General features: G+C 38.3%; 1 protein-coding gene across 3 annotated transcripts in view; it reads left to right on the top strand.

Annotated features, from left to right (window-relative positions):
* The first annotated feature begins 250 nt into the window (after nucleotides 1-250).
* The window catches only part of LOC127440333 (DNA ligase 1-like), a 36,297-nt gene continuing 9,873 nt past the window's right edge, over nucleotides 251-26,674 (top strand). Inside the window, exons 1-23 of one of the 3 annotated variants that reach the window (XM_051696866.1) lie at nucleotides 251-523; nucleotides 951-1,013; nucleotides 1,280-1,451; nucleotides 1,580-1,733; nucleotides 1,850-1,942; nucleotides 4,261-4,392; nucleotides 4,491-4,793; nucleotides 9,233-9,338; nucleotides 9,476-9,571; nucleotides 9,697-9,753; nucleotides 14,401-14,459; nucleotides 15,054-15,167; nucleotides 15,277-15,443; nucleotides 16,942-17,018; nucleotides 17,282-17,373; nucleotides 17,605-17,704; nucleotides 20,155-20,240; nucleotides 20,327-20,442; nucleotides 20,560-20,655; nucleotides 23,841-23,951; nucleotides 25,034-25,105; nucleotides 25,260-25,404; nucleotides 25,603-25,685. In XM_051696866.1, the coding sequence (XP_051552826.1) occupies nucleotides 507-523; nucleotides 951-1,013; nucleotides 1,280-1,451; nucleotides 1,580-1,733; nucleotides 1,850-1,942; nucleotides 4,261-4,392; nucleotides 4,491-4,793; nucleotides 9,233-9,338; nucleotides 9,476-9,571; nucleotides 9,697-9,753; nucleotides 14,401-14,459; nucleotides 15,054-15,167; nucleotides 15,277-15,443; nucleotides 16,942-17,018; nucleotides 17,282-17,373; nucleotides 17,605-17,704; nucleotides 20,155-20,240; nucleotides 20,327-20,442; nucleotides 20,560-20,655; nucleotides 23,841-23,951; nucleotides 25,034-25,105; nucleotides 25,260-25,404; nucleotides 25,603-25,685 (2,511 nt within the window). In that variant the 5' untranslated portion in view covers nucleotides 251-506. Of the gene's footprint in view, nucleotides 524-950; nucleotides 1,014-1,279; nucleotides 1,452-1,579; nucleotides 1,734-1,849; nucleotides 1,943-4,048; nucleotides 4,161-4,260; nucleotides 4,393-4,490; nucleotides 4,794-9,232; nucleotides 9,339-9,475; nucleotides 9,572-9,696; nucleotides 9,754-14,400; nucleotides 14,460-15,053; nucleotides 15,168-15,276; nucleotides 15,444-16,941; nucleotides 17,019-17,281; nucleotides 17,374-17,604; nucleotides 17,705-20,154; nucleotides 20,241-20,326; nucleotides 20,443-20,559; nucleotides 20,656-23,840; nucleotides 23,952-25,033; nucleotides 25,106-25,259; nucleotides 25,405-25,602; nucleotides 25,686-26,674 lie in introns of those variants that run through there. The other 2 variants (XM_051696867.1, XM_051696868.1) reach the window with 2 other exon arrangements.

Genomic DNA, 26,674 nt, shown 5'->3' with positions numbered 1-26,674 from the left:
TGTGGAAGGCTATCCAAAACGTTTGACCCAAGTTAAACAATTTAAAGGCAATGCTACCAAATACTAATAAATTGTATGTAAACTTCTGACTCACTGGGAATGTGATGAAAGAAATAAAAGCTGAAATAAACAATTTTCTACAATTATTCTGACATTTCACTTTCTTAAAATAAAGTAGTGATACTAGCTGACCTAAGACAGGGAATGTTTTCTACGATTAAATGTCAGGAATTGTGAAAAACTGAGTTTAAATGTATTTGGCTAAGGGGTATGTAAACTTCTGACTGTATGAGCATCTTTGCCTGCTTAGCTAATTCGTCGTCTTCCACTCCAACAGGCGACGCTAAAATGCTTGTCAAATGTAGTCTGTTTCTTTTCCTGCAAGCATGACGTCACTTTGGCGCCGAATCATACGGAGGAAAGCGCGCGGAAGAAAACATTTCGGCTTCAGAAAAAACTCCAAAACATTTTAATAACATTATTTGGGACTTACTCAGGAGGCCAACATGCAGCGAAGCATAGCGTGAGTGTGCCCTGTTTTCCTCTGCTCTTCCTCCTTGATGACTACAGAAAAAAAAATAGTTTGCTCTGAAGTGGTTGATATACTGCTCGTTATTATGCAGTAGTTTCAAAGAGTGGTAGTTTAAGCGTTATTAGGCTTGGTAACTTTGCAGGAGTGTAGAGCTATGCTTTTCATTTGCGTAATTGTCATCTTTTGGCCAGGACACGAAGGAAAGAATGCAACAAATTATTTTGCATTGTTAATTTGAGTGGACTCATTCCTAGGGCAGCAAATTGTTTCCAAAAAGAATCGATTCTTCGTATCCGAGGCGTTGGGAATCAAAAGTCTGGAGTCAATGGTTGGAATCGATTCAAAAATTTCTGGAATCGAGCAGCAGCAGCCCTACTAATTTCCTCTTTTAACCTGAGCTCTTGTTTCCCGCCCTCAGGTCCTTTTTTCAGCCAATGAAAGGCAAGGAGAAGAGTGATGGACAGGTCAAAGTGAAGTCTGAGTAAGTGATCTTTAGTTATGTCTCCAAAATTAAACGTGTGTAAAAAGGTTTATCCTTTTCTTCAATGGAACATTATGTGATTTTTATAGTTTTAGAAATCTTAAAATGCCAGCAATTTGATAAGTTTAGACTGTTGTTTCTAAATGTCTTCACACACACACACACACACACAAACACACACAATAACACATATAATCACAGGTATAGCAAAATGAATAAATGCGTTATAAAAAATCTTTCTTTTTCTGTCCTCTCCTGCTCGTCAGACCTGTAAAAAGTCCCCTTAAAATTCAGAATGGCGTTCAGGAATGTGGTTCTCCAGTAAAGAAGGTTATCAAACGCGTCCGACCAATCATAGACAGCGATGATGAAGACCAGCCAGTGGTAAAAGAGCAGGTGCCCAAACAGACTGAAGTGCAAGCAGCAAAGCCAGAGAAGGTAAGGATACTGCCAGTCATGTTGAGTCCTGGATATAAACCATAAGTATCTGCACTGTTTTTAACGATAAACGCTCTCTCACTCTCTCTGCATTCATCCCAATCACACATACCAATATTCTGATGAAGCCTGCGCCAACTCCTGTATCTCCAAAAACGCCAATGACACCCGTCACCTCCGGCACGCCGGTTGCCATGGTAACCCCTGCTTCATCAAACACCCCAGGGACTCCCGCGACACCAACATCAACATCACCGTCAGGAATTCCGAAACGCAAGACAGGTTTGTATTCGTCTGTTTTTCTTATGACGATTCTTTAGCTACTAACCCTTTATTTTCTTTCATGCATCTGTTTTTATTATCAGGTTATTTTTCTTTCTATTCTAATGTTTTCTCAGATGGAAAATCCAGCAAAAACCAGCTTCTGGCTTACAAGCTGAGGCCGGATTCACAAAAATGTTCTAAAGAAAAGAAGAAAAAAAAAAGAGTTTGTAAGCATGTCCCTAAGTGCAGTTCTTGAAACTTTTATAAAAAAAGTTATATTCACAAATCTTACATTTTGTTCTTAAGTATTAAATGACAAGCTTTGACATTGTCTGCATTAGGCTGCCTTGTCTAATAAAACAAATTAAATATTTAAACACTGGTAAATCGTAACAAGAAATGCATCTATCAGTTAACCTTTCGAAGGAGCAAGCGCCTCGTGATAATTTTTCAACGTAAATGCTGGATGTTTGAATGGACTCTAAAGATCGCAGAAAAGGCGCTGTGCAGCGTGTTTGTTTGAATTAACTAGCATGATCACCACATTAAGGCCATGTCCACGCTAATACATTTTCGTTTAAAAGTGCATCGTTTTCTCTACGTTTTGGTCTTTCATCCACACTGAGACAATGTTTTTGACAGCGACAACTGAGCTTTTCTAAAACGCTCTCCCGAGTGGATAAATTTTAAAACGTCATCTTTGCGTTGTAGTGTGGACAGGCTAAACAGTAATATTGGAAAACTACTACGTATTTGTTATCATGTGACGCAGTCATGTAATCCATTGAACCCAAATCAGTCAAGATGGTTCATGTTGTAGCGCTGTTTTTGCACCTGCTATTTACTTCAGTAGCATTGTTAAAGATAAATATTTCTTTGTACAACCTTCACATTGCATTCCTTCAAAGGCGATGGGAAGTTTACTCGGAATTGCTGTCCGGCGACTGAACACAAGGACAATGCGTTTCAGACTGTACATGGAACAGTGATTTTTCGCATGCGCAGTAAGGGGATTTAAGCGTTTTCACAGGTTTCAGTGTGGACAAGCAACTTTTGGAAACTGCAGTGTGGATGGAGAGCGTTTCGAAAACGAAAACGCTGTTTTCAGATGTATCCAGATTAATATGGACAAAGCCTAAGAAGGTTCAAAACATAATTTATTGTTTGAATTTCGTTATAACATTTACATGGTTTGAAAGCTAAGAATAAAAAAAAACAAACCAGTGAAAAACGTGTTTTGGTCTAAAATCACATTTGTACATTATCAGCACATTGCGAAACTACCCAGTAAATTAATTAAACATTTAACCTTTTTGGATTTAAGACGACTGTTCGGTTATCTAACTGTAAGATGTTAATTACGATGATTTTTAAGAATTTTGTTTTCTTTTTTTCAAGAATTTCAATTCTTGAGTTTTTTCTTAAAGGGGTAGTTCACCCAAAAATGAAAATTCTCTCATTATTTACTCACCCTCGTGATATCACAGGTGTGTATGGCTTTTTTTTCTTCACCAGCACACATTTGAATTAAATAGAAAAATATCGCAGTTGAATGGTGATTCGATTTTTGAAGCTAAACGTAATCCATATGTCTCCAGCACTTAAATTAATGTCTTCTAAAGTGACACGACCGCTTTTGGTGTGAAAAAATATCAATATTTAAGTACTTTTTAACTATAATCCAACGCTTCCGGTAAGCTTCATTAGAGAGTGGAGATCACGCGGTCTCTTGTGTGACATATTCGCGAAGTATTCGTAAAGAAACATAAATGCCAACGAAGCTTCTGTACAGCGTTCTTCCTTCTCAATTGTAAACAGCGCTGCTCTTCCATGTGTGTCGCACGTGCCTCAGTTCTCGCGTGTTTCACATGCCTGCACGATTACGTCACACGCATACCGCTGCTGACTGGAAGCGATGATTTAGAGTTAAAGTACTTACATATTGATCTTTTTCGCACCAAAAGCGGTCGTGTCAATTTAGAAGACATTAATTTAACAGCTGGACTTTTATTATGCTGGACGTTTATGCTGACTATCTGTGATTTTTGGAGCTTCAGAAGTCAAATCACTTGCATTTTAAGGACCTACTGAGCTGAGATATTTTTCTAATTTTCTTCAAATGTGTACTGGTGAAGAAAGAAAGTCATACACACTTGGGATATCATGGGGGTGAGTAAATGATGAGAGAATTTTCATTTTTGGGCGAACTATCCCTTTAAGAACTGTTAAGAAAAAGATAAAAAAATTAAAAACATTTTTGTTCAGGAATACAAAATATTCGTAACTGTTTTTTTTTTTTTTTTTTTTTTTTTTTCTTAAGAAATTAAAAGTTTTGTGAATCTGGCCCATGGCCATTGATGGTCCAAGCTGGTCTTGAATTGAGAGTTTATCTGCTAGCGCTGCTAGGGTCAAGGTTGACCATCTTGGTCAAGCTTTTTAGATCTGGTAAGCCACTTTGGACTAGTTCAAGACCAGCCGCAATGTTTCAAAAACTAGCTTGACAACCATAATCTGATATGATGAGCAGTCTTTTTCCATTCTCTAGCCCGGAAGCAGTTCCCTAAGAGGAAGCTGGAAAGCAGGAGTGATGAAGAAGGAACAAAGGAGGAGGAGGAGAAGGAGGTAAATGTGCAGGAGAGTAAGAGAGCTCGAGTGGAGGACTCACCTGACCAGACAGGTGAGATGAGCAGTTCTTGGTGCACACATGAATCCCCTCACACACTGCATGGTCTGATCCAGTATGTACCCTCAAATTTCTTTCTCTTTTCAATCCAGAGAATGAGAAAGAGATGATGGAGGTGGAAGGGAAGAGTGAAGATGGAAAGACTGCGGTGAAAGAACAAAAAGAGGAGGACAAAACAAAAACGAGTGTAGCTGTGGATGTGCATTTGAACAGAGAGACTAAAGAAGACAGTGGTAAAAACAGTGACAGTCCAGAGAAAAATCTAAATGGAGAGAGAGAGAAAATAGAGGACAAGACAGAAAAGGAAGATAGCAGTCCTGAAAGGATGGTGAGAAAAGAGAGAGACTCAGACGAGGAGGGATCAGCCAAGAAAAAAACCCTCAGCAGTTTCTTTGGTAAGCATTTCTTTTTTCATTTAATTTTCTCTTCTGTCATTTAATTAAAGGAATAACTAACCCCAATATTAACATTATTATTGGTTTATTATATTAATATTAACAATTAACCTTAAAGTCTTCTGTGGAGAACATAAGGCGAATTTAAGAGTATCCTTGCCGGTCACGCTTGTCTGTGTAATGAAAGTGAATGGGGTCTGGAGCTGTCATGCTCCAAATTAAAAAATTGTTATCAAAGTAGTTTGTTACTTTATAAGACTTGGAATATAGTGCATGAATCATATTAGGGCTGCACGGTTTGTACAATGTTTTATTGCGATTTATTTTTAAATATATTGTGATTTAAACTGCGATATGGTAAACAAAAAAACTAGTAGCTAAGTGATTCCTTTTGAACAGAATTAGATAATGTTTGGTCAATGATCTACTGCCAATAAAACATTTAGGCTACTATTTAAGGGTCCTCACACTTGAGTCATATTAAAATGAACCAAACTCTGACCTTTTTCCCTTCAGCAAAAACAAACACAAACAAATATATAAAATAAGAGAACAAAGAGCGAGAAGAACTCCCTTGTGTCACTCAGTTGAAAAGTTTTCTGACAGCCTTGTAAATTAACAAAGCTCTTACTATGTTTTCATATATAGTACGAAGTGAATTTTGTATATATTAAATATTTTGTAACAAGTTAATTTATTTCGGCAATTTAAAGTAACATTTTATTTGTGCACAAAAAAACACAAAACCCCCTTTTTTTTTTTTTTGCTTGCACCAAAATTTTTTGTTGTCGTTTCGCCATATTTGTGCCACCTTCACAGCTTCATCTGCTTTAGGGCCCAAAGACTAGCCCCACAGGCGATAATGGACCAGGTCATGGGGCTGGTCATTACGGATCTCAAACAACTTCTGAGCCTGCCTCCCCATATGGATGACTGCTCACTTGTGTCTTCTGCCACCTGCTCAGGATCTGATGGAATGGCATCACTTGTGATGTCCAGGATCTGATTCTCTATCTGCAGAGATGGCTGCTCACTTGTGTCTTGTGCCACCTGCTGAGGACCTGATGGAATAGGATCTGATTCTCTATCTGCAGAGACGGCTGCTCACTTGTGTCTTGTGCCACCTGCTGAGGACCTGATGGAATAGGATCTGATTCTCTATCTGCAGAGATGGCTGCTCACTTGTTTTGTGCCACCTGCTGAGGACCTGATGGAATAGGATCTGATTCTCTGTCTGCAGAGACGGCTGCTCACTTGTGTCTTGTGCCACCTGCTGAGGACCTGATGGAATGGCATCACTTGTGATGTCCAGGATCTGATTCTCTATCTGCAGAGACGGCTGCTCACTTGTGTCTTGTGCCACCTGCTCTGGATCTGATGAAATGGCATCACTTGTTCTGTCCAAAGTGATGTCCAGAGTCTGATTCTCCATTTGCTGAGAAGACTGCTCACTTGTGTCTGGTGCCACTTTCTCAGTACCTAATGGAATGGCATCACTTTTGATGTCCAGGGTCTGATTCTCCATTTGCAGTGAAGGCTGCTCACTTGTGTCTGGTGCCACCTGCTTCGGACCTGATGGAATGGCATCACTTGTAATGTTCAAGGTCTGATTTTCTTTTTGAAGAGATGACCGCTTACTTGTGTCTTCTGCCACCTGCTCAGGATCTGATGAAATAGCATCAATTGGTCTGTCCAAATTGATGTCCAGAGTCTGACATTCCAAGTGAGGAGAGGATCATTCACTTGTGTCTGGTGCCACCTGCTTGGGATCTGATGGAATGGCATCACTTGTTCTGTTCAAAGTGATATGCGGGGTCTGATTTAGTTCATGTCAGGAGAGGACTTTTCACTTGTGTCTGGCGCCACCTGCTCAGGATCTGATGGAATGGCATCACTTGTTCTGTTCAAAGTTATGTCCAGGGTCTGATTTTCCATGTGAGGAGAGGACTGTATACTCCCCGTTCAACTTGAATATTATATATATATTATTATTATTATCCGTAGTAATATATTTCTGTAATAAAATCCTAACATGCCCAGGGCATTGCTGTGCAGAGGCCAATTGCACGGAGCCGGTTTCAGTGGCTACCCAGGTGAGTTTGAGTTTAGTTTTAGCAGTTTTTTCGGCCTCAAGAAGGCGGGTCAGTTTTTACCTGTGTTTTTACTGGGTAACAGATGGCAAACAGATACTGAACCAATCAGCTTTGAGTAAAGCTGATTGGTATCTCCTGCTCAAATAAAGCACGCTTCACAGGAAAATGTAAAGGATATATTTAATGAATTTAGATTTATATATTAACATTTTTTATATTAGACATATATATATAAAATCCCTAACCAAAGTTCAGTTTTTACTGCAGAGGCAAATGCTCTACTACTGGCACTGAAGTTTATTGAGTCTGCTCCACAAAAACTTTTTTTGTGTCTTGAAGCATTGGAAGCTATAAAAACCGATCACCCAACAATCGTGAAGATTTTAATCAAACATGTCATCTCTTGAATCAAATAATTTTAATATTATTTTCTGCTGGGTACCTGGTCACTCAGGAATCTCTGGCCAGAGAAGCACTATCTACTGAACCAGTAAAACGCCCTATAACTTCCACAGATCTGAAAACAACTCTAAACATATAAATTAAAAACAAATGGCAGTCGGAGTGGGATTAGTGTTTAAACAACCAATTACTTGAAATACATTTTGTTGTTGGTACAAGATATGTGTTCCCTTTTAATAATTGCTGGGATCAGGTCATTTACACACGATGCCGGATAGGACATACAAGACTCACACACCAGTTTTTACTATCAGGAGAAAATTCACCAAAGTGTTCATCTTGTCAGAACCCACTATCTTTTAAACTTATTTTACTGGACTGTCATACTTCTACACATTTGAGGAACCTGTATAAATCGGTTGATACTTTTGAAAAGGTTTTTAATCTCAAGGTGAATCCAAATTTAGTTTTAAGGTTTTTAGGAAAAATTTATCTTAAACACCTTATTTAGCTCTATTTTGAATAACTAAACATGGCTCCTGCCATAAATATAGCCATAGAAGCTGGCATGGCACAAAAAAGGAAAGAAAGACATGTACATATAAGACATTATAAGATGGTTTATTTGAGAGATCAGAGAACATGTGTTCATAAGGTGATTCTCACTTTAAAGACTCATTGTGTGACGAGTATTTCCACCTCAACAAATATGCTGGTTAAAATTATTTAGTAGACTATAGTAGATACAATTTTTTTACATGGCTTGCACATAAATTATATTAGCTTCAAATTTAAATGAATAAAAAAGCCTTTATTTTAGATAAATATATGGATTTTTATGCTTTTATAATAATGAGCCTGTTTGTTCTAATTGTGAAACTATATAAATTCAATTACTCCATATTAAGTAATTTTTTTCCACCAGTCACCTCAAACCTCCACAGCAGCAGCGATGTTTCTTTATGCTGTGTAAATGTTCAAATTCTTCATACTTTAATAATGATCTCATGATCTTCAGCGACGTAAATTACGCTAAATTTCTCACGAGAAGTAAATCGCGGCAACTCTCTCACTACTTCACGCATTGGCTGTTCGTAGCAAATGTCACTCATTCATGAGCATGCGTTTCAGGGTTAAGCGTGTACTCAAGATCAAACTCTGAGTTGAAAGAGAACGTTTGTAGCAAGCGTCTTGAGATAGCTGAAACTGGTTTGGCTCTATCTGGTTGTCAACCTGAAACATACCATGAAACTCTTGAGTTTGTTTAATTAGCTAAGTTTCTTTGTGTAGCTGAATTCACAACGGCTGTGCAACGTTCTCCCTCTCATTTTAACATCTCTGTCCACAAATACCTGGTACCACAGGGTATATTATTTATTATTTTTATAAATTAATTTATAGTGGCCAAACATATTTGGAATTACGCAAAAGTGAAATTTAAGTGGATCTGGAGCGCTTACAGTATAACGCGTTCAGCGCACGTAAGCAAACTTAACCGGACTCTGAGCACAAAATGGAATTGTGGAGCACAGAACAGCTCTACAGAAATCACTGTAATAATGCATACACAATACAGACAGGATGGGCAGCACACAAATGTTGAAACGAGCAGACTACTTATTTAATTAAATTACATCCCTTTGCAGTTTAATAATCGCACAAGGTCATATCACTGTTTCAATAAGTTTTTCAGCCCTAAGTCATATGACATATTTTATAAAACTTTTGTGATTTTGTTTTTGTTTTTGTTTTTTGTTTTTTTGGAGCTTGACAGCCTCAGACCTCATTCAGTTTAATTATATGGAAAAGAGCAACCAGGATATTCTTCAAAAAGTCACTTTCTTTGTTCTACTGAAGAAAGTCAGTTAAACTGGGTTTTTTTTAAATCAACTTGAGGTTGTTATTTTTGGGACTGAAACATTCTTTTTACTTAATCTCTTGTAGCCCCTAGAAAGGCAGCAGTAAAACTGGAAAAAGAGGAGAGCAATGAAGGAGAGAAAAAGAAGGATGGAGAGACTGCTGGCATCTCTGAACAGAAAGACAAGAAGAGGTTAAAGATTTCAAATGTTTCATTTCAAATTAGGTTCAGCTGGCTTGGAAGATTTTAATTGAAAAGATAATTTTGGAAGAGGGTCTGTTTTTCATGCGTGACATCATATAAATGCTTTTTTTTTTTCATCTGGACAGTGAAAAGGGGGTGGTGTCTGTGGTCCAGAGCCAGTACGATCCCTCGAGAGCGAATTACCATCCCATTGACAATGCCTGCTGGAAGAGGGGCCAGAAGTACTATAATACTATAGTTAGAAGCATGAGAACATTCAATGGAAATGATTAATCCAGTAAAACAATGAAGTTCAGATTGACACTTTCTCTGTACAAGTTCATTGTTTGATATATTTGTTTTTTAGAGTGCCATATTTGGCTGTTGCTCGCACCTTTGAGAAGATCGAAGAAGATTCAGGCAGGTATGAAGCCCAACATGATTCCGTATTTGTCTGTTTTCGCTAAAGTCTAATATTCCAAAATCAGTTTTTTCAGATTAATATTTTTATTGGTTGATTCTCAAACATAACACAGAATAAAGCGAAATATACATGTACAGAGTCAACCATTATCCCCCTTAACCCCCATTAATTCCCTATCCCCCTCCAAATCCCCAACCCCGAAGAAACATTCCCGTGGTCCAAGCCTGAGTATATAAATATAAACATGAAGTGAGAAAAAAGAGGTTTCTCTCCACATGGCCCTCACCAAGAGCCTCCCAGAGAGGTCATGTATTTGTCCCATTTCTTACCATATGCATCTTGTTTGTCAAGCTGTTTGTATGACATCTTTTCGAATGCCTCCACCCTGCCCAATTTGGTGAACTATTCTTGAAATGTGGGAGCATCATTTGACTTCCATCCTCTTAGAATTATTTGTCTGCCAATCATTACACTAGTTTGGACCCAGTTTTTTGTATATTTGTCACCTACTTTAATAACCGACCCATCACCCAATATACATAGTCTGGGGCAGAATGAAATTTGAGTATCCAAAACCTCACAGATAAAATTCTGGACTCTTAACCAGAATTCTTGAATCTTAGCCCAGAACCACAGAGCATGGGCTATGTCTCCGTCCTCCCACTGACATCGCCAGCAGGTAGTTATGTCTTTAAAACCAAGCCTAAACAATCTAGAGGGAGTCTAATAGAAACAGTGCAAAATCTTAAACTGAATAAGGCGTACCCTTGCATCCCTAGACATACAGTTGTAGTCAGAAGTTTACATACACTTAGGTTGAAGTCATTAAAACTCATTTTTTAACCACTCCACAGATTTCATATTAGCAAATTATAGTTTTGGCAAGTCGTTTAGGACATCTACTTTGTGCATGACACGAGTAATTTTTCCAACAATTGTTTACAGACGGACTGTTTCCCTTTTAATTGACTATCACAATTCCAGTTGGTCAGAAGTTTACATACACCAAGTTAACTGCCTTTAAGCAGCTTGGAAAATTCCTGAAAATGATGTCAAGCCTTTAGGCAATTAGATTCTGATAGGCTAATTGGAGGTGTACCTGTGGATGTATTTTAAGGCCTACCTTCAAACTCAGTGCCTCTTTGCTTGACATCATGGGAAAATCAAAAGAAATCAGCCATGACCTCAGAAAAAAAATTGAGGACCTCCACAAGTCTGGTTCATCCTTGAGATCAATTTCCAAATGCCTGAAGGTACCACGTTCATCTGTACAAACAATAGTACGCAAGTATAAACACCATGGGACCAATCAGCCATCACACCGTTCAGGAAGGAGATGTATTCTCTCTCTTAGAGATGAACGTAGTTTGGTGTAAAAAGTGCAAATCAATCCCAGAACAACAGCAAAGGACCTTGTGAAGATGCTGGAGGAAACAGGTAGACAAGTATCTATATCCACAGTAAAACGAGTCCTACATAACCTGAAAGGCTGCTCAGCAAGGAAGAAGCCACTGCTCCAAATCCGCCATAAAAAGCCAGACTGCAGTTTGCAAGTGCACATGGGGACAAAGATCTTACTTTTTGGAGAAATGTCCTCTGGTCTGATGAAACAAGAATTGAACCGTTTGGCCATAATGACCATCTTTATGTTTGGAGGAAAAAGGGTGAGGCTTGCAAGCTGAAGATCACCATCCCAACCGTAAAGCATGGGGGTGGCAGCATCATGTTGTGGGGGTGCTTTGCTGCAGGAGGGACTGGTGCACTTCACAAAATAGATGACATCATGAGGAAGGAAAATTATGTGGCTATGTTGAAGCAACATCTCAAGACATCAGCCAATAAGTTAAAGCTTGGTCACAAATGGGTCTTCAAATAAAAAATAACCCCAAGCATACCTCCAAAGTTGTGGCAAAATGGCTTAAGGACAACAAAGTCCAGGTACTGGAGTGGCCATCACAAAGTCCTGACCTCAATCCGATAGAAAATTTGTGGGCAGAACTGAAAAAGCGTGTGCGAGCAAGGAGGCCTACAAACCTGACTCAGTTACACCTGTTCTGTCTGGAGGAATGGGCCAAAATTCCAGCAACTTATTGTGACAAGCTTGTGGAAGGCTACCCAAAATGTTTGACCCAAGTTAAACAATTTAAAGGAAATGCTACCAAATACTAACAAATTGTATGTAAACTTCTGACCCACTGGGAATGTGATGAAAGAAATAAAAGCAGAAATAAATCATTCTCTCTACTATTATTCAGAGTTGAAATGTATTTGGCTAAGGTGTATGTAAACTTCTGACTTCAACTGTATATGATTTTCTTTTCTCTGTATGCGGCAACATATGTAAACACATCAAAGCATGATCTGAAACTAAAATGTTCCCAATTGAGTAATCACTGGCAAATTGAATAAGTGACTTAGATATAAAAGAAAAATTATTCTAGAGTAAATCTTATGAACTGATGAAAAAAAAATGTAGTTCTTCCCAGATGGATTCAGAAGTCTCAAAATGTCTGAAAGACCAAGATTTTTACACATACTCTGTAGTGTCAACGTTGCTCTAAAGGGTCTACACACTTTTGCATCACTATGATCAAGGAATGGATCCATGAAAAGATTCTCTACCCAAAACCATATCATGGAGGATCCCAGCTGCTTGTAACTTCCCCTCAAGATCTATAAAAAAATTCTGATCATCAGCGTTGGGTGCATAAATATTAGCCAAAATAAGATGTTGCCCCTGTATTTCAGCCAAAACAATTATGACTCTTCCTAAATTATATTTGATCAGTTTGAGACATTTAAATTGTAAATGCTTACTCATCAATGTGCTGACTCCCCTGCCAAGATTTTCAGCTTCCTGTGAAGAAAGGTGTGTTTCTTGAAGGAACACTATATAAATTTTTTTTATGCTTAAGAAAAGATATAACCTTCCATCTTTTACAGTGTCCCCCAGTCCATTAACAAGTGTGACATATTGACATGCAAAGAAAAATTGTGTACACAAGACTAAATTATATAGACCACAATTCAACATTGATGTAACCAGAAAATCCTTAACCCACAGAACAGGAAAAAAATGCATGTCAACCTCGCGCATAACAGTCCCAACTGGTGTCCATCCCCCGGAAATCTGACAGTCCATGCACACACTCGAGACCTTCCGCGACACCATTGCTACAAGATTACTTCAGTCCGATGTTTTTATTTTTATTTTTTACATACACCGTACAATTGAACTGCACATAAAAGTTTTCAATGAAATAGGCCCCAGTAAAATACAACATCGAACCCACAAAATGAATAAATAAACTCAAGCCAATGTAGGAAAATAAAAAAAAATATTTAAAAAAAAGTAGATTGAGAGAGAGACAGTGGGCAACCAACCAACTAACAAACTCTCTCAGACCACATCAGCAAAATACAGGATGTGTAGTCCATTCCGCTGATTCAGCATGGACAAAGGCGCCCTCTCACTCCATTGATTTAATGAAGGCCATAGCTTCTCGTGGGCATGTGAAAGTCTTACGACCATCCTTGGCATCAATTCTCGGCTTAGCCGGGTAAAGCAATGCGAAGCTTGAATCCTGTGCATGAAGTAATTTCTTACACTCTTTGAATCTCTCCTTTTTCGCTTGTGTAACACTGGCAAAGTCCAGAAAAACCATAATGTTGTAATCCTCCTAGCACAACTTGCCTTTATTCCTTGCTGCACGTAAAACAAAGTCTCTGTCTGCCGACTGCAGGAATCTTGCCAGAATGGATCGGGGTCTGTCACCCGCTCTGGGAAGTCAACCAAGAGCTCTGTACACACGCCTTATTTCCAGGTGACGGCTTGCTGTCTCGAACAAATTCGGAATAAGCCCATCCAGGAACTTGACCATATCTTGACCTTCCTTTCCCTCGGGGATTCCAACGAAACAAACATTATTACCTCTGCTTCGATTTTTCAGATCCTCCCATTTTTCCCCACACCTGATCCATATCAGTTTTGGAGGCTGGCGGGTTAGTCAGCAGCTCTTTTCCGGCTGCTCCCAGAGACTCGATTCGCTTTTCATCCTTGTCCATTCTTGTGATCAGCGTGGAAAGTTTCGCCTTCATAGATGTGGTCGCTCGACGTATTTCCACGTGGCCCTCCATGTCGGGCGAGATTTTCGTTAGTGCTGTATCCTGAGGCACGCTGTCATTCCCAACCGAACCTCCGGCATCTTGCTCTTGAGAGGCGTCAGACGCATGTGACCATAAATGTTTTTTAATGTACCCACAGGCCGACGATTTCGAATTCTTCAACATCCTACACTCCCAGCGCAGCTAACAATCAAATCTAAATCAGTTCTCACTGAGTAATGTTGATTGAAAGGATAATTATAGCAAAGTGTAGTGGAGAACGCCACTACGCTGCTTCCACCCACATACCATCACGTGACATCAGTTTTATTAAAAATTGATCTTTATATATATATATATTTTTAACCTATTCTTACATTTTAAGAAATTTTTAAAATGTTGTATATTTTGCCATAAAAATAGCCATAGAAATGGGCATGGTGTTTAAAAACAAAAACTGAGGTCTACAAGTCTTCAGGTATTTTGTGTATGTGACTAGCAAATACATTTTAGTCTTGGTCCTTTTGGATTTTTTTCCCCCAGACTGAAAAACATCGAAACACTCTCCAACTTTCTGCGCTCTGTTATTCTGCTCTCTCCAGGTGAGTGTGTGTGTTTGTGTCGTTCTTTAAAACCACTAATGATACAAGGGGCGTATTACAGAAAAATTCCTCTCTGTAGTTAAGATAAGACAATGCACTTAGGAAATGTTATTCTGTAATAGCTTTTGTCCTAAATGAGATCCTAACTGAAATTACCATGGTAACCAAGCAGATATGATAGGATTCTTAATTTAGGATCTTTTTTTAATATGCCCCCAGGAGCATAAATACCTTCTTTTAAAGAAAACATCAGTTGTGACCTGTGCTGCTTCTAAATTTTTTCTTCAGTACAAATGTTATCTTATCTGTCAGCAATATACAGTAATAAAATAATTTTATTCGATCATCACATGGAGAAATGTACGTAATGTTTTATAAAAAATAATGTAAAGTACAGTTTCATGGCTGGTTAGAAATTAGTAAGTTTTTTTTTTATTTGCCTACCACTGAAAGGCAAAGCGAAGTTGATTTTGGACCCTGTTTGTATGTTGAGGTTTACCTGTATGTTTTCTGTGTATATTTATTTGAAGTCGTGATAGCATGAATGTTTTCCAGATCAGTATTTACTCTGTTGTCCGTCTGTTGTTTGTTTAGATGACTTGTTGTGCTGTGTATACCTGTGTCTGAACCAGCTTGGCCCTGCGTATCAGGGTCTGGAGCTGGGTGTCGGGGAGACCGTCCTGATGAAAGCTGTTGCTCAAGCAACAGGTGTGAGGAACACATAGATGTACACAAATTTTAGTGTGCTTTTTAAAGTGATTCAGTATTCTTGCACACTCTCTCTGCCTGACCCCTGGGCTTTTACATCTGTTGCCAGGGCGACAGCTAGACAAAATCAAGGCAGAGTCTCAGGAGAAAGGTGACCTTGGATTGGTTGCAGAAAGTTCACGCAGCAACCAAAGAATGATGTTTGCACCAGCCAATCTGACTGTAGGGGGTGTGTTCAGCAAACTGAAGGAGATTGCCAACATGAGTGGAAACTCTGTGAGTACAGAAGAAAATAACGCCTCATTTACCCATATGCTGTCTTAAACCTGTATGACATTCTTTCTTCTGCAGAACGCAAACAAAGATATTTTAAAGAAATAGTTTGCCCAAAAAATGAAAATTCTCTCATCATTTACTCACCCTCAGGCCATTATCTTTTTCTGCAGAACACTTTTTTTTAGAAGATTTTTGGTAGAATATCTCAGATCTGTAGGTCCATACAAAGCAAGTGAATGGTGGCCAGAACTTTGAAGCTCCAAATAGCACAAAGGCAGCATAAAAGTAATCCAGTGGTTAAATCCATGTCTCCACTTTCACTTCCATATTCTTTTATTTTTTGGCAATTCACATTCTATGTGCATATATCACTTTTGAAGACATGGATTTAACCACAAGAGTCGTATGGGTTACTTTTATGCTGCCTTTAAGTGCTTTTTGAGCTTCAAAGTTCTGGCCACCATTCACTTGCATTATATGAATAGAGCTGAGATATTCATAAAATCTTTGTGTTCAGCAGAAGAAAGAAAGTCATAAACCTCTGGGATGGAATAAGGGTGAGTGAATGAGAGAATTTTCATTTTTGGGTGAACTGTTCCTTTAATGGAGATGATGTGAATATATCCATACAATGCAAGTCAATGGGGTCCAACACTTTCAAGCTCCAAAAATGGCATAAAGGCAGCATTAAGGATTCAAGTGGTTTAATACATGTCTTCTGAAGAGATACGATTGGTGTTTTGGGTGAAAAACAGGCCAAAATGTAACTCCTCCACTATAAATTCTAAAGTGAAATCTAGCTTCAAGTCATGCTTGTGCTTGGGAGACTGTAATGTCAAGATTTATAGTGAGAAGAAGTTACATTTTGGTCTGTTCTTACGCAAAACCGATTGCTTCAGAAGACTCTATTTGTATGGATTGATTACCTTTTATATACTGCCTTTATGTCCTTTTGAGAGCTTGGAAGTGTTGGTCCCCTTTGACTTGCATTGTGTATATATAAATTCCCGTCATATCTCCATCAAAATATCTTTGTGTTCCGCAGAAGAAAAAGTCATGTGTATTTGAGATGGCATAAGGTGGAGTAAATTATGAGAATTTTAATTTTTGGGTGACCTATTCCTTTAATAGAGTCCACAGTTGTTTCATAAAATGTCAATTATTTAAGTAACGTCAATATATTCAGTTAATTTTTTTTTTAATTTTATATGAAAAAGTGTACATTTAGAGCCTATAACTATAATTTGTTTCAGACCATTTCAAATGACCATTTTGCCTTTACTAGTTTATATTAAATGGTGCTGTGGTGTAACTCTAAATTAGTATGAGGTCATAAAAGCTGGGTGCATAAGAATTATTAAAGGTGCTGTTTAAAATATGTCATGTCATACTGCAGGACATGCCAACTACCATTTATATCCTATGACATTAAGGCCTATCTGTTTATCTTATACTGTATTCTCGATTAAAAAACCCCATCTCTCTCTCTTTCTGTCAGGCAATGAATAAGAAGATTGACATAATTAAGGGCCTATTTGTAGCATGTCGTTTTTCCGAGGCCCGATACATTGTGCGGTACGTCTGTTTAGTTTGACTTATGAACTCTTGCATTTGATTTTCTGTTCATGCTTCATGCAGAAACGCTGTGTGAAATCTGAAAATGTTGAATAATAAATGTAATTTATGAGAGACTGTTGTGTGTGTTTTTGTTGAGTAATTTGCAATGCATCGCTGTGCAGGTCTTGCTTGGGAAACTGCTGTATTGTGACAGATTTACATGAATATTAATGTGGAAAATAAAATGGGTTTATTTGATTGGCTGATTATTTCACTGACAGGTCACTGGCGGGAAAACTGAGGATCGGATTGGCTGAGCAGAGTGTTCTCTCTGCTCTCAGTCAGGCTGTGTGTCTGACGCCCCCAGGCCAAGGTTTTAAACATTTACATGTAATGATCATTAATGCTAATGAAATGGGCATTAATTCATAACATAATCAGAGCATTGATAGAACCTTCAGGCATTCGACAATTACAATCAGATTACTTATGCCCTAATGAATAAAAAATATAATAACATTTAAAAATATTAATATTATTTTAGTGTTTGTAAGTTTAACACTGCTGTAATGTTGCAAATGTGTTTTCCTTATATTTGATTAAGAGTTTCCGCCGGCTGTGCTGGATGCTGGGAAAGGAATGAGTGTAGAAAACAGGAGAGTTTGGCTGGAGGAGAAAGGACTGATCCTCAAACAGACATACTGGTGAATACACACACACATATACTTTTGAATAGAAGAACTTTAAAGCGAGAGTTTTGTCATTTACTCCCCAAACCCATATGAGGTGTTCGGCAAAATGTTAGTCTCAGTCACCATTCAGTTTCTTTGCATCTTTTTCCAATCAATTAAAGTAAATGGTGACTGGAGCCAACAGTCTTCCTAAAACTGGGTTCGTACAAGCTGCTTGAAGTACTTGAACTTGGCTTTTTTTTATTTTTTTATTAAGTCCTTGAAAACAGCCATTTTTTTATCAACAGGTGCTTAAAAAGTGCTTGAATTGTAAAAACTTTAAATACATTGTGGAAATCGTTAAATTACATAAATGTGTTTATTTTCGGAAAACCACGAATACAATCCTGTTACAGAAAGTCGTACCCCCACTGCTTCAGCCAAACACCACATTCCCCTTCTCTGGCTTCTCGCTCTCACAGACACTGTTTATGTCATGAATCATAGAGAATAAAGAATTTATTTGATGAATATGTTATTGCAAACCTCTTTGTGGTTGCGGTTTTCAAACGGCCATTCTTCCGCTAATGTGGTTGGAACATGCATGGGGAATTCACTAAGAATGAATTGAGCCCAGTAAATTTGCTATTTATTTGCACGTGCTCTCTGCACTGGTTTAGCACTCCATTCACTAAAGGAATTATGCAGATCAGCCAACAGCACAAATGCACCCACAAAATCTATGCTGAACGCAAAATGCACACGTAATAATCTTGCAGGACCAGTGTCTCCCCTAGGATTTTTTTCAGCAGCGGTGATGTGCATGCATCCAGAAGCCCGCAACGCCGGACCCGTATTAACGCGTGTTGGTCAAAGAATAGATTAAAACGGGTGTCAAACTCAATTTCAGCCTGGGCCACATCCTGCTTTATTTGTGCCCTCAAAGGACCCTTTGAAAATGTTGCACCAGCACCTGCTTTGGTTGCACCCATGCAAATAGTATTATTGAAATGCACATTTGACAGTACAACATTGATTTTGAGGTTTGGAAGCAGATGAAAATTAGGTTATTAACAGCAGTAACATCTGTGGAAAAAATGCCTAATTTTTATATGGCTAAATTGAAATATTATGACAGTGTGAATAAGTTGGGTTTTCTTTACAGATTCCTTTAATCAGGATCCTACTAATTAAACTACAGTCATGTCTTGGAATTTCTGAAGGCAAACAAAACAACTTATATTTTCCTACAATTAGAGAACATTACAAGAGTACAGATTTTATACAGATGGAAAACTGATAGCTTGGTCCATAATTATGAAAATGCACTATAGTTCTTCCTTGGACCATATTTACCCATAGTATCCATATGTTTTAACAATGATGTTTGTAATAGTTCATGGTAACTATAGGTAAAACCATGCATGGCTCCTCACTACCATGGTTAGTAACTATGGTTTCTATATAAATAACTATGACATTTTTGTAATGAAAAAACAGCTGTCTAAATACATTTAGAAAGGTTTTTCTGCCACAACTACCATAGGCAATACAGTACAGTTTTAAACTAGTTTCATCATCGAGACATAAGAGTTTTGCAACAGACAATTCTGTACCACGTTCAAATGGGTTTTGCAATCCCCGCTGCGAATCTCACTGGTTCACAAGCGCAATTAAAAAAAGACTGTGCAGTTGAGGCCAGTCCGCAATTCACTGCACCTGCTCTGCCCTCGTGCTGCTTTATCCATGATTGAGCCATGTTGATAATTGACCCGTGTAGTGCTGTTTCATTCCGCTTTTGAAGCTAGCAAAATGCAAGCCTAATTTACATAGAAAGGAGGCATGTTTGCATGGAAAGGAATGTCTATGACTTTATTTAAATATTGAAGATGCAGCGCAATTTCAGCACTGATTGCGCCTGCTTAAATAGATTGCGGGTGGTTAGTGAATAAGACGCAGGTATTTGCGCTGAAATACTTAACGCAAAAGTGCCACAACTGTCTTGTGAATTCCCCCCACAGTGTTTCTGGAAGCTCAATTCAGCTTTGTGCGCCATTGTTTAATTTACATCAAGAAACATGCAGTTCAAACAGTGTAGTGCTATTTGCGAACAAATGAGTCCTATGAGCCAGTTCTTTGTAGAGAATAAAAAACATACAGGGCCAGATTAATCACATCTAAGGGGGGCATCAGGTGATGGTGACTGTTTATTTGCCTTTGGTCCGGCAATATACACACACACACAGCACAATCTCATTCTCAAACTCCAACAGGTGCTATGTGATCATTTATTCTCCTTACTAGAAACAATATTACAATTGTAACTACAAATGTCGTCTGTATATTTACATTTCCATAATTTGTACCTTACACCTACAGGAATTACAGTATGTTGTTACCAAATTAGACAAGTGGTGCAGTTTCCATAGATATCACTTCAGTACACTAATAATGTTCATATCGGTTACATTCCTATTTTTCAGTGAGATGCCAAATTATGATGCCATTATTCGTGTCATACTGAAAGAGGGCATAGACAAGCTGCCCAAACACTGCAAGCTCACCCCAGGTACTGACCAATCGCTCTGTTCTTCCACAGCTAATAGGCTGAAAGTTTCCATTTAGAATCACACTAAATGGTGTTTTGTGTTCCAGGTGTGCCCCTTCGGCCAATGTTGGCTCACCCCACTAAAGGGGTCGGCGAGGTAATGAAACGATTTGATGAGGCATCTTTCACCTGCGAGTACAAGTACGATGGAGAGAGGGCCCAGGTGTGATATCTTTTTCCACAAGATGGAGCCACATTCATAAGTTTTAAGACTGTTGTTTCTGTTTCTATAGTGATGCCATTGATCATACTCTGAATTACAGACTTTTGTGTTTGACAGATCCATATTCTTGAGAATGGAGAGGTGCGCATTTTTAGCCGAAACCAAGAGGATAACACAAACAAATACCCTGATATCATCTCACGAATCCCACAGGTGACACATTAACATACACATACTTAAACTCTATCAGTACGGCAGCTGTGGCTTTCAGACCCCGTCTACACCTTGTATTAAGATGTGTCTCAGGTGATCTGATCACATGTGAGACACATCGCTGTTTACACCTTGTCGCTCATATGCATCTCTGATTTCATGACGACACATCAATCACTATGTCAGTGTGTTACTGCATTATAATAAACCACAAAAAAAGTCATAAACAAACAAAGTGTGGAAAAAAGGGTGCACGGTTTCTCCCATATGTAGTTAAAATGTTATACAAGCATAAATGCTACATTTCGAGCAGAATTCTATGTAATTTTAGTGGAGAACCTGTATAAACTGCGTTTCGGGTATGTGTGTTCATCTCTTCTGTGTAACTGCATGTTGATATCAGACACACTGAAGAAGATCTGTGAAGTTCTTGTGCATGTATATGTGGTTACTTTTTCAAATTCTCTGACCAGACATTTATTTCCTCTTTAGAGCCGTGCATAACTGGTAAAGTTTAAAAGGAAAGCTTGTTGAAAGCACAGTTGTTTTTTTTTTTTTTTTTTTTTTTTTTTTTGTCTCCCAATTTGGAATGCCCAATTCCCAATGCACTTTTCAGTCCTCGTGGTCACGTAGTGATTCGTCTCAGTCCGGGTGGCGGAGGACGAATCCCAGTTGCCTCCGCGTCTGAGACCGCCAACCAGCGCATCTTATCACTTGGCTTGTTGAGCGCATTGCCACGGAGACATAGCACGTGTGGAGGCTTCATGCCATCCACCGCGGCAACCACGCTCAACTCACCACGCGCCCCACCGAGAACGAACCACATTATAGTGACCATGAGGAGGTTACCCCATGTGACTCTACCCTCCCTAGCAACCGGGCCAATTTGGTTGCTTAGGAGACCTGGCTGGAGTCACTCAGCACGCCCTGGGATTCGAACTAGCGAACTCCAGAAAGCGCAGTTGTTGATTGACAGATAAGGGGTGGTGCGTTGTTGCTGTCTGGGAAGCATCAGGGCGGATTGCAGCTTACACTTCAAATGCGATGTGGTCACAGGTGTTTTTTTACTACCTCTGTTTGTGGTTTTTGTGACCCGATCACATTACGTTTTTGACCCCAAGTACTCTTGTAAATAGTGCCGACCACTTGTGGTTGGATCACATGAAATAAATCTTAATACCAGGTGTAAACAGAGTCTAAGATGGAAGCAAAAAGCAGATTTCATTTTTGTTTGGTTTGTGTGACCCTTCGCTAAGCCCCGCCTTAAAAGCATTTCTGAGCAATATTTTAGAAACTGTTTCTGTGCGCCATTTCTCTGACAAGCGCTTGCTTTTTTCCAACCAGAGTCTACAGGAGTAATGTTTGTTTGAGCAGTTTTAAGCGATTAAGTTAAGAAATTATCCACAAAATAAAAAAAATTACTGGGTCACTTGTAATAGTGACATGAGGTACCTAGAGAGAATACACACAGTGTTTTTTTTTTCTTTTCTAAAAAAAAGAAATAAATAAATATCGAGAAGAGCATGCTATGGATTAAACTGTGTTATTCCTAATTCCCAAATGAGCATGTATAAAATCAGCAAGGACACCAAGGACATTTGTGCTAAGGTAAATGAAATCTAATAACTTAACATTATTAAAGGCGAGTAAATAAGAGTTCACAGTGTCACAGTGAGTTTGTTATGAGACATTATTAGCAGTTCTGTTCACTTATGCTAATATTATGAGGTGTAATCATCATCAAATTATGCTTTTCTCTTTTCAAGTGCCTGTAATAATCGTTTGCCTTGATTCTGATTCACAGTCTCCACAGTTTTCAATCAAATTACAATTTCTTTTCCATAAAATGTCAGATAAATATGCTTTACAATGTCACTCTTCATTCCAGCCCACATAAGAATATTGTCAATTCCATTTATGAGAATATTTTGCCAAAAACCGCGCCATTCACAGCTATCTACCATTCATTCCTATGGGGAGTTCTGCGAAGCTTGTCAGAGCAAGCTACGGTAACCAAGGGGGGCGGAGCTTAGCGAAGGGTCAATTGAACCAAATGAGGAATTAAAGTCATTCAGTCATTCTTTCTCAGGCTACACCTTGTCCTAACTGGGTGTGAGGCGACAGTTTTCCAGTGTCAAGAAATGTTTCTGTCCTCCTAAGAAAAAACAAAACAAAATCACAGCTAACCAGAACATTTGATGTTTAATCCAATCAAATTAGCTTTGTGGAACAGGTTTTCAGTCCAATGAGATTTCACTGTGGGCAGAGCTACCCAGCTTAACATGAAAAATTTTGAAACAGAGCAACCGATAATGTCTGACATTGCTTGTTGCGGTCGCTGTTGATTGGGACAAAGACTCGAACATGGAAATTATTTATCGCTTAAAGTTTTATCGTTTTGTGACACCTGATTAGGACAATATCTTTCTCTATCACTCACTTTTACTTTCTCAGACTCTTTATTTTTCTATTTAAGAGTCTTTGTGCATCTGTCACTTTCTCTTTCTCAAAGGCCATATTTGTCCTCTGTCACCCTGCTCCGTACCCTTCAAAAGAAAAGCAATAATGGATTCTAGCCCTAAAGCAATGAAAGAATTTGATGAATGATACAAACCCACAAATACACACAGATAAATCAATGAAAGCTCTCACAAATTTCTGTTGTTTTGCTTATCAGTGTGTCCATATCCTCAATATCTCACTCTGCTTTCCGCTTTTCTCAGCTGTCTGATATAAAATGCAAAACTGTGTGTTATATGAGAATCAAAGCCGTCTGAGTCATCAGCATGACGTCATGTGGGGAATTAAATTACAAACATGTTCACAAAAAAACCTCACATGCTCAGCTGAAACTGCCACACACTCTATGAATACACTTTATCACAGGAATAGCAATAGAAGTATAAATGTCGCGTGATTGTGCTTTGCGAATTGGTACTTCTTAAACTTAAAGCCACGGTGACCTTTATTGTGTGATTTTTCATTTAATGTTTTTTGAAGCATTTTGTGCTTGATTTGCTGAAAATTTGTGCTATATAAATAAAATTATTATTATTATAAACAAGTGATTTTAAGATGTAAACGCTGTGAGGGGTGTCTCTGGGGGGCTTTGCTCAGCATTGATGTTATGGCTTGTTCAGTTGCTGATAGATGTTTTCACCTCTATCTCTCTCTCTTTCTCTCAGGTGAAGAAAGCCAGTGTATGGTCCTGTGTTCTGGATTCAGAGGCAGTGGCCTGGGACCGAGGAAAAAAACAGATCCAGCCATTTCAAGTCCTCACTACACGCAAGAGGAAGGTGAGAAGAACGAGTGGAGCAAGAGATATTACCCCCAAAAAAGAAGCTAAATATTGAAGTAGGCCTGTTGCGATTATTAAATAACTATCTGATTGCGGTTATTTGATCTAACGATTTATTGTTGACTTCAAATTCCAATTACATTTTAATGCCCAAATAAGGAAATTTTAAGTTAATATATAAATGCCATCAATGGCGTGTTTGTCTCATTCAGTTGAACTCTGAGCGTCGCTAAGGCGCTGCACGTATGCCAACCAGAGCAGCTCCTGTCCAGAACTCCCGCAAAAATAAAAACGAATAAATGTAAACTTTGATAGTGAATGCAAAGTGCCTGGCTTCACTTTAAACTATCATTTAATGGCAAATATTCCTGGTCATATCAGGTTCATACACACTGTGTTAATGACACGCAGTGACACAGAGGAGGAGACGCACTCTTATTCTATTTCTGTGAAGTGATAAAATGATGAAACGAAAACATGAGAAATAATATAATGTTATATATATATATATATAAGTTCCAAAAACAACTGTGTAAATGTAAAGTTGACCAAAAGAGACATATTTTAAGTATTTAGAAATATTTTGATGTTAAAAACATTATTTTTCATGTCATTCATATGTTTTTGAAGCCTTAAAAGGGAAATCATATACCCCTATTTCATTATGTAATTTACATATTTGAAGTTAAATATGTAAAAAAGTAACTTCTTAAGTTGTGAAGCACACATGCACCTTAAGAAATATGACATTATATTAGTTAATCGTGAAAACCCTAAAACAGATCGTCATAATTGCAATTATTTGTTTGACAATTAATTGCTAGCCAAATTTCATAATCGTGACAGCCCTATATGGAAGTGAGAAGTTTGAAAAGACTTAAATGGGTTATCAAAAGAAAGAAACTATCGTTTAAGGGGGGTACTCCTGTAACTCAACTGGTAGCGCATGTTACTAGCAATGCCAAGAAAATGGGTTTGATACCCATGGAACACATGTACCGATAAAATGCATACAGAAGCTTGAATGGATAAATCTGGTAAATGTATTGTAAACTGAGCAGAGGAATGTATGTGTTTCAGGATGTGGATGCCTCTGAGATCAAGGTTCAGGTGTGTGTATACGCCTTTGACCTGCTCTACTTGAACGGAGAGGTAATATGATGATGATGATGACAGCTAATAGCCAGTCACATTTGAGAAATTTTACATGTCTCATAAAACTTTTATATGCTTTATATTATAAAGTGTGTCTGCCTTTTTTTTTTTTTTTTTTTTTCTTTCTTTTCTTGAATTATCACTTTCTCAGTCTCTGGTGCGAGAGCCTCTGTGCAAACGCAGGGCTCTGTTACGAGAGAGTTTTGAGGAGAGGGAAGGAGAGTTTGTTTTTGCTCGATCTCTGGACTCTGATAACACCGAAACCATCGCTGAGTTCCTGGAGCAGTCTGTACGAGGTGTGTCCATTTGTGAAACGTAGACAACTGACGGACATTTTTTAGAGAACTGAATTGCTTAGGTTGTGCATCTCACTGTGAGCGGTCGTCATTATCTTTCAATACAATTTAGTAATAATAATCATTAGTAAACAGATTATATTATATTATTAGTTATGTTCAAGGAGTTTTAAACATGCAATTTTGTCTTTTTGACAGATTCTTGTGAGGGCTTAATGGTGAAAACTCTGGAAAAACATGCAACATACGAGATTGCCAAACGCTCCCACAACTGGCTCAAGGTTATTTTATTGTATTTTTTCCCTGACTGATCGATGCATTTTTTTCTTTTACAGTTTTGAGGAGTAGAAACCTCGTGGTAGTTATTGGTAGAATTTTAGCAAGTCTATTTTATAAAGTCGGACTGCAAGAACTGAAGCTGCTCCTGCCTCTGAAAAATTCAGATTTAGCCAGAAATTGTTAGTCATTAAAGTGTCAGTGTTATTTCCATGAAAATAATAGTTCAATCCAAAATTTTAATTCTCTCATCATTTACTCACCCTCATTGCAGGCCAGATGTGTATGACTTTCTTCTGCTGAACACAAAGGTTTTTAGAAGAAAATATCAGCTCTGTAGGTCCACACAATGCAAATGAATGGGTACCAACATTTTGAAATGCCAAAAAGCACATAAAGGCAGCATAAAAGTAATCCATACGACTCCAGTGGTTTAATCTATGTCTTCAGAAGCAATCCAGTCGATTTTGGGTGAGAACAGACCAAAATATAACTCCTTTTTCACTATAAATCTTGACATCAGCCATCTCCTTGGCGACCATGATTTCAAGCTCAATTACATTTCCTATAGCGCCATCTAGCACTCTGCGGATGCGTCAAGCACTAGGAAATGTAATCGATTGAAATCATGATCGTGCCTAGAGACTGCAATGGCAAGATGAACAGTGAAAAGGGAGTAACATTTTGGTCTGTTTCTCACCCAAATCCAATTGGATTTCTTCTGAAGACACTGATTAATTCACTGGAGTCTTATGGATTACTTTTATGCTGCCTTTATGTGCTTTTTAGAACTTCAAAGTTTTGGTCACCATACACTTGCATTGTGTGGACCAACAGAGCTGAGATATTTTTCTAAAGATCTTCGTTTGTGTTCAGCAAAAGAAAGAAAGACAAATCTGTGATGGCATGAGGTTGAGTAAATGATGAGAGATTTTTCATTTTGGGTGAACTATTCCTTTAAGCTGTTGTACAGCTCAGTGTCCACAGCCTTTGT

This window comes from Myxocyprinus asiaticus, chromosome 5 (genome assembly GCF_019703515.2).
Source record: "Myxocyprinus asiaticus isolate MX2 ecotype Aquarium Trade chromosome 5, UBuf_Myxa_2, whole genome shotgun sequence".
Lineage (NCBI taxonomy): Eukaryota > Metazoa > Chordata > Actinopteri > Cypriniformes > Catostomidae > Myxocyprinus > Myxocyprinus asiaticus.
Note: the sequence above shows the minus strand (reverse complement) of the source record. Positions and strands in the feature narration are given on the sequence as shown.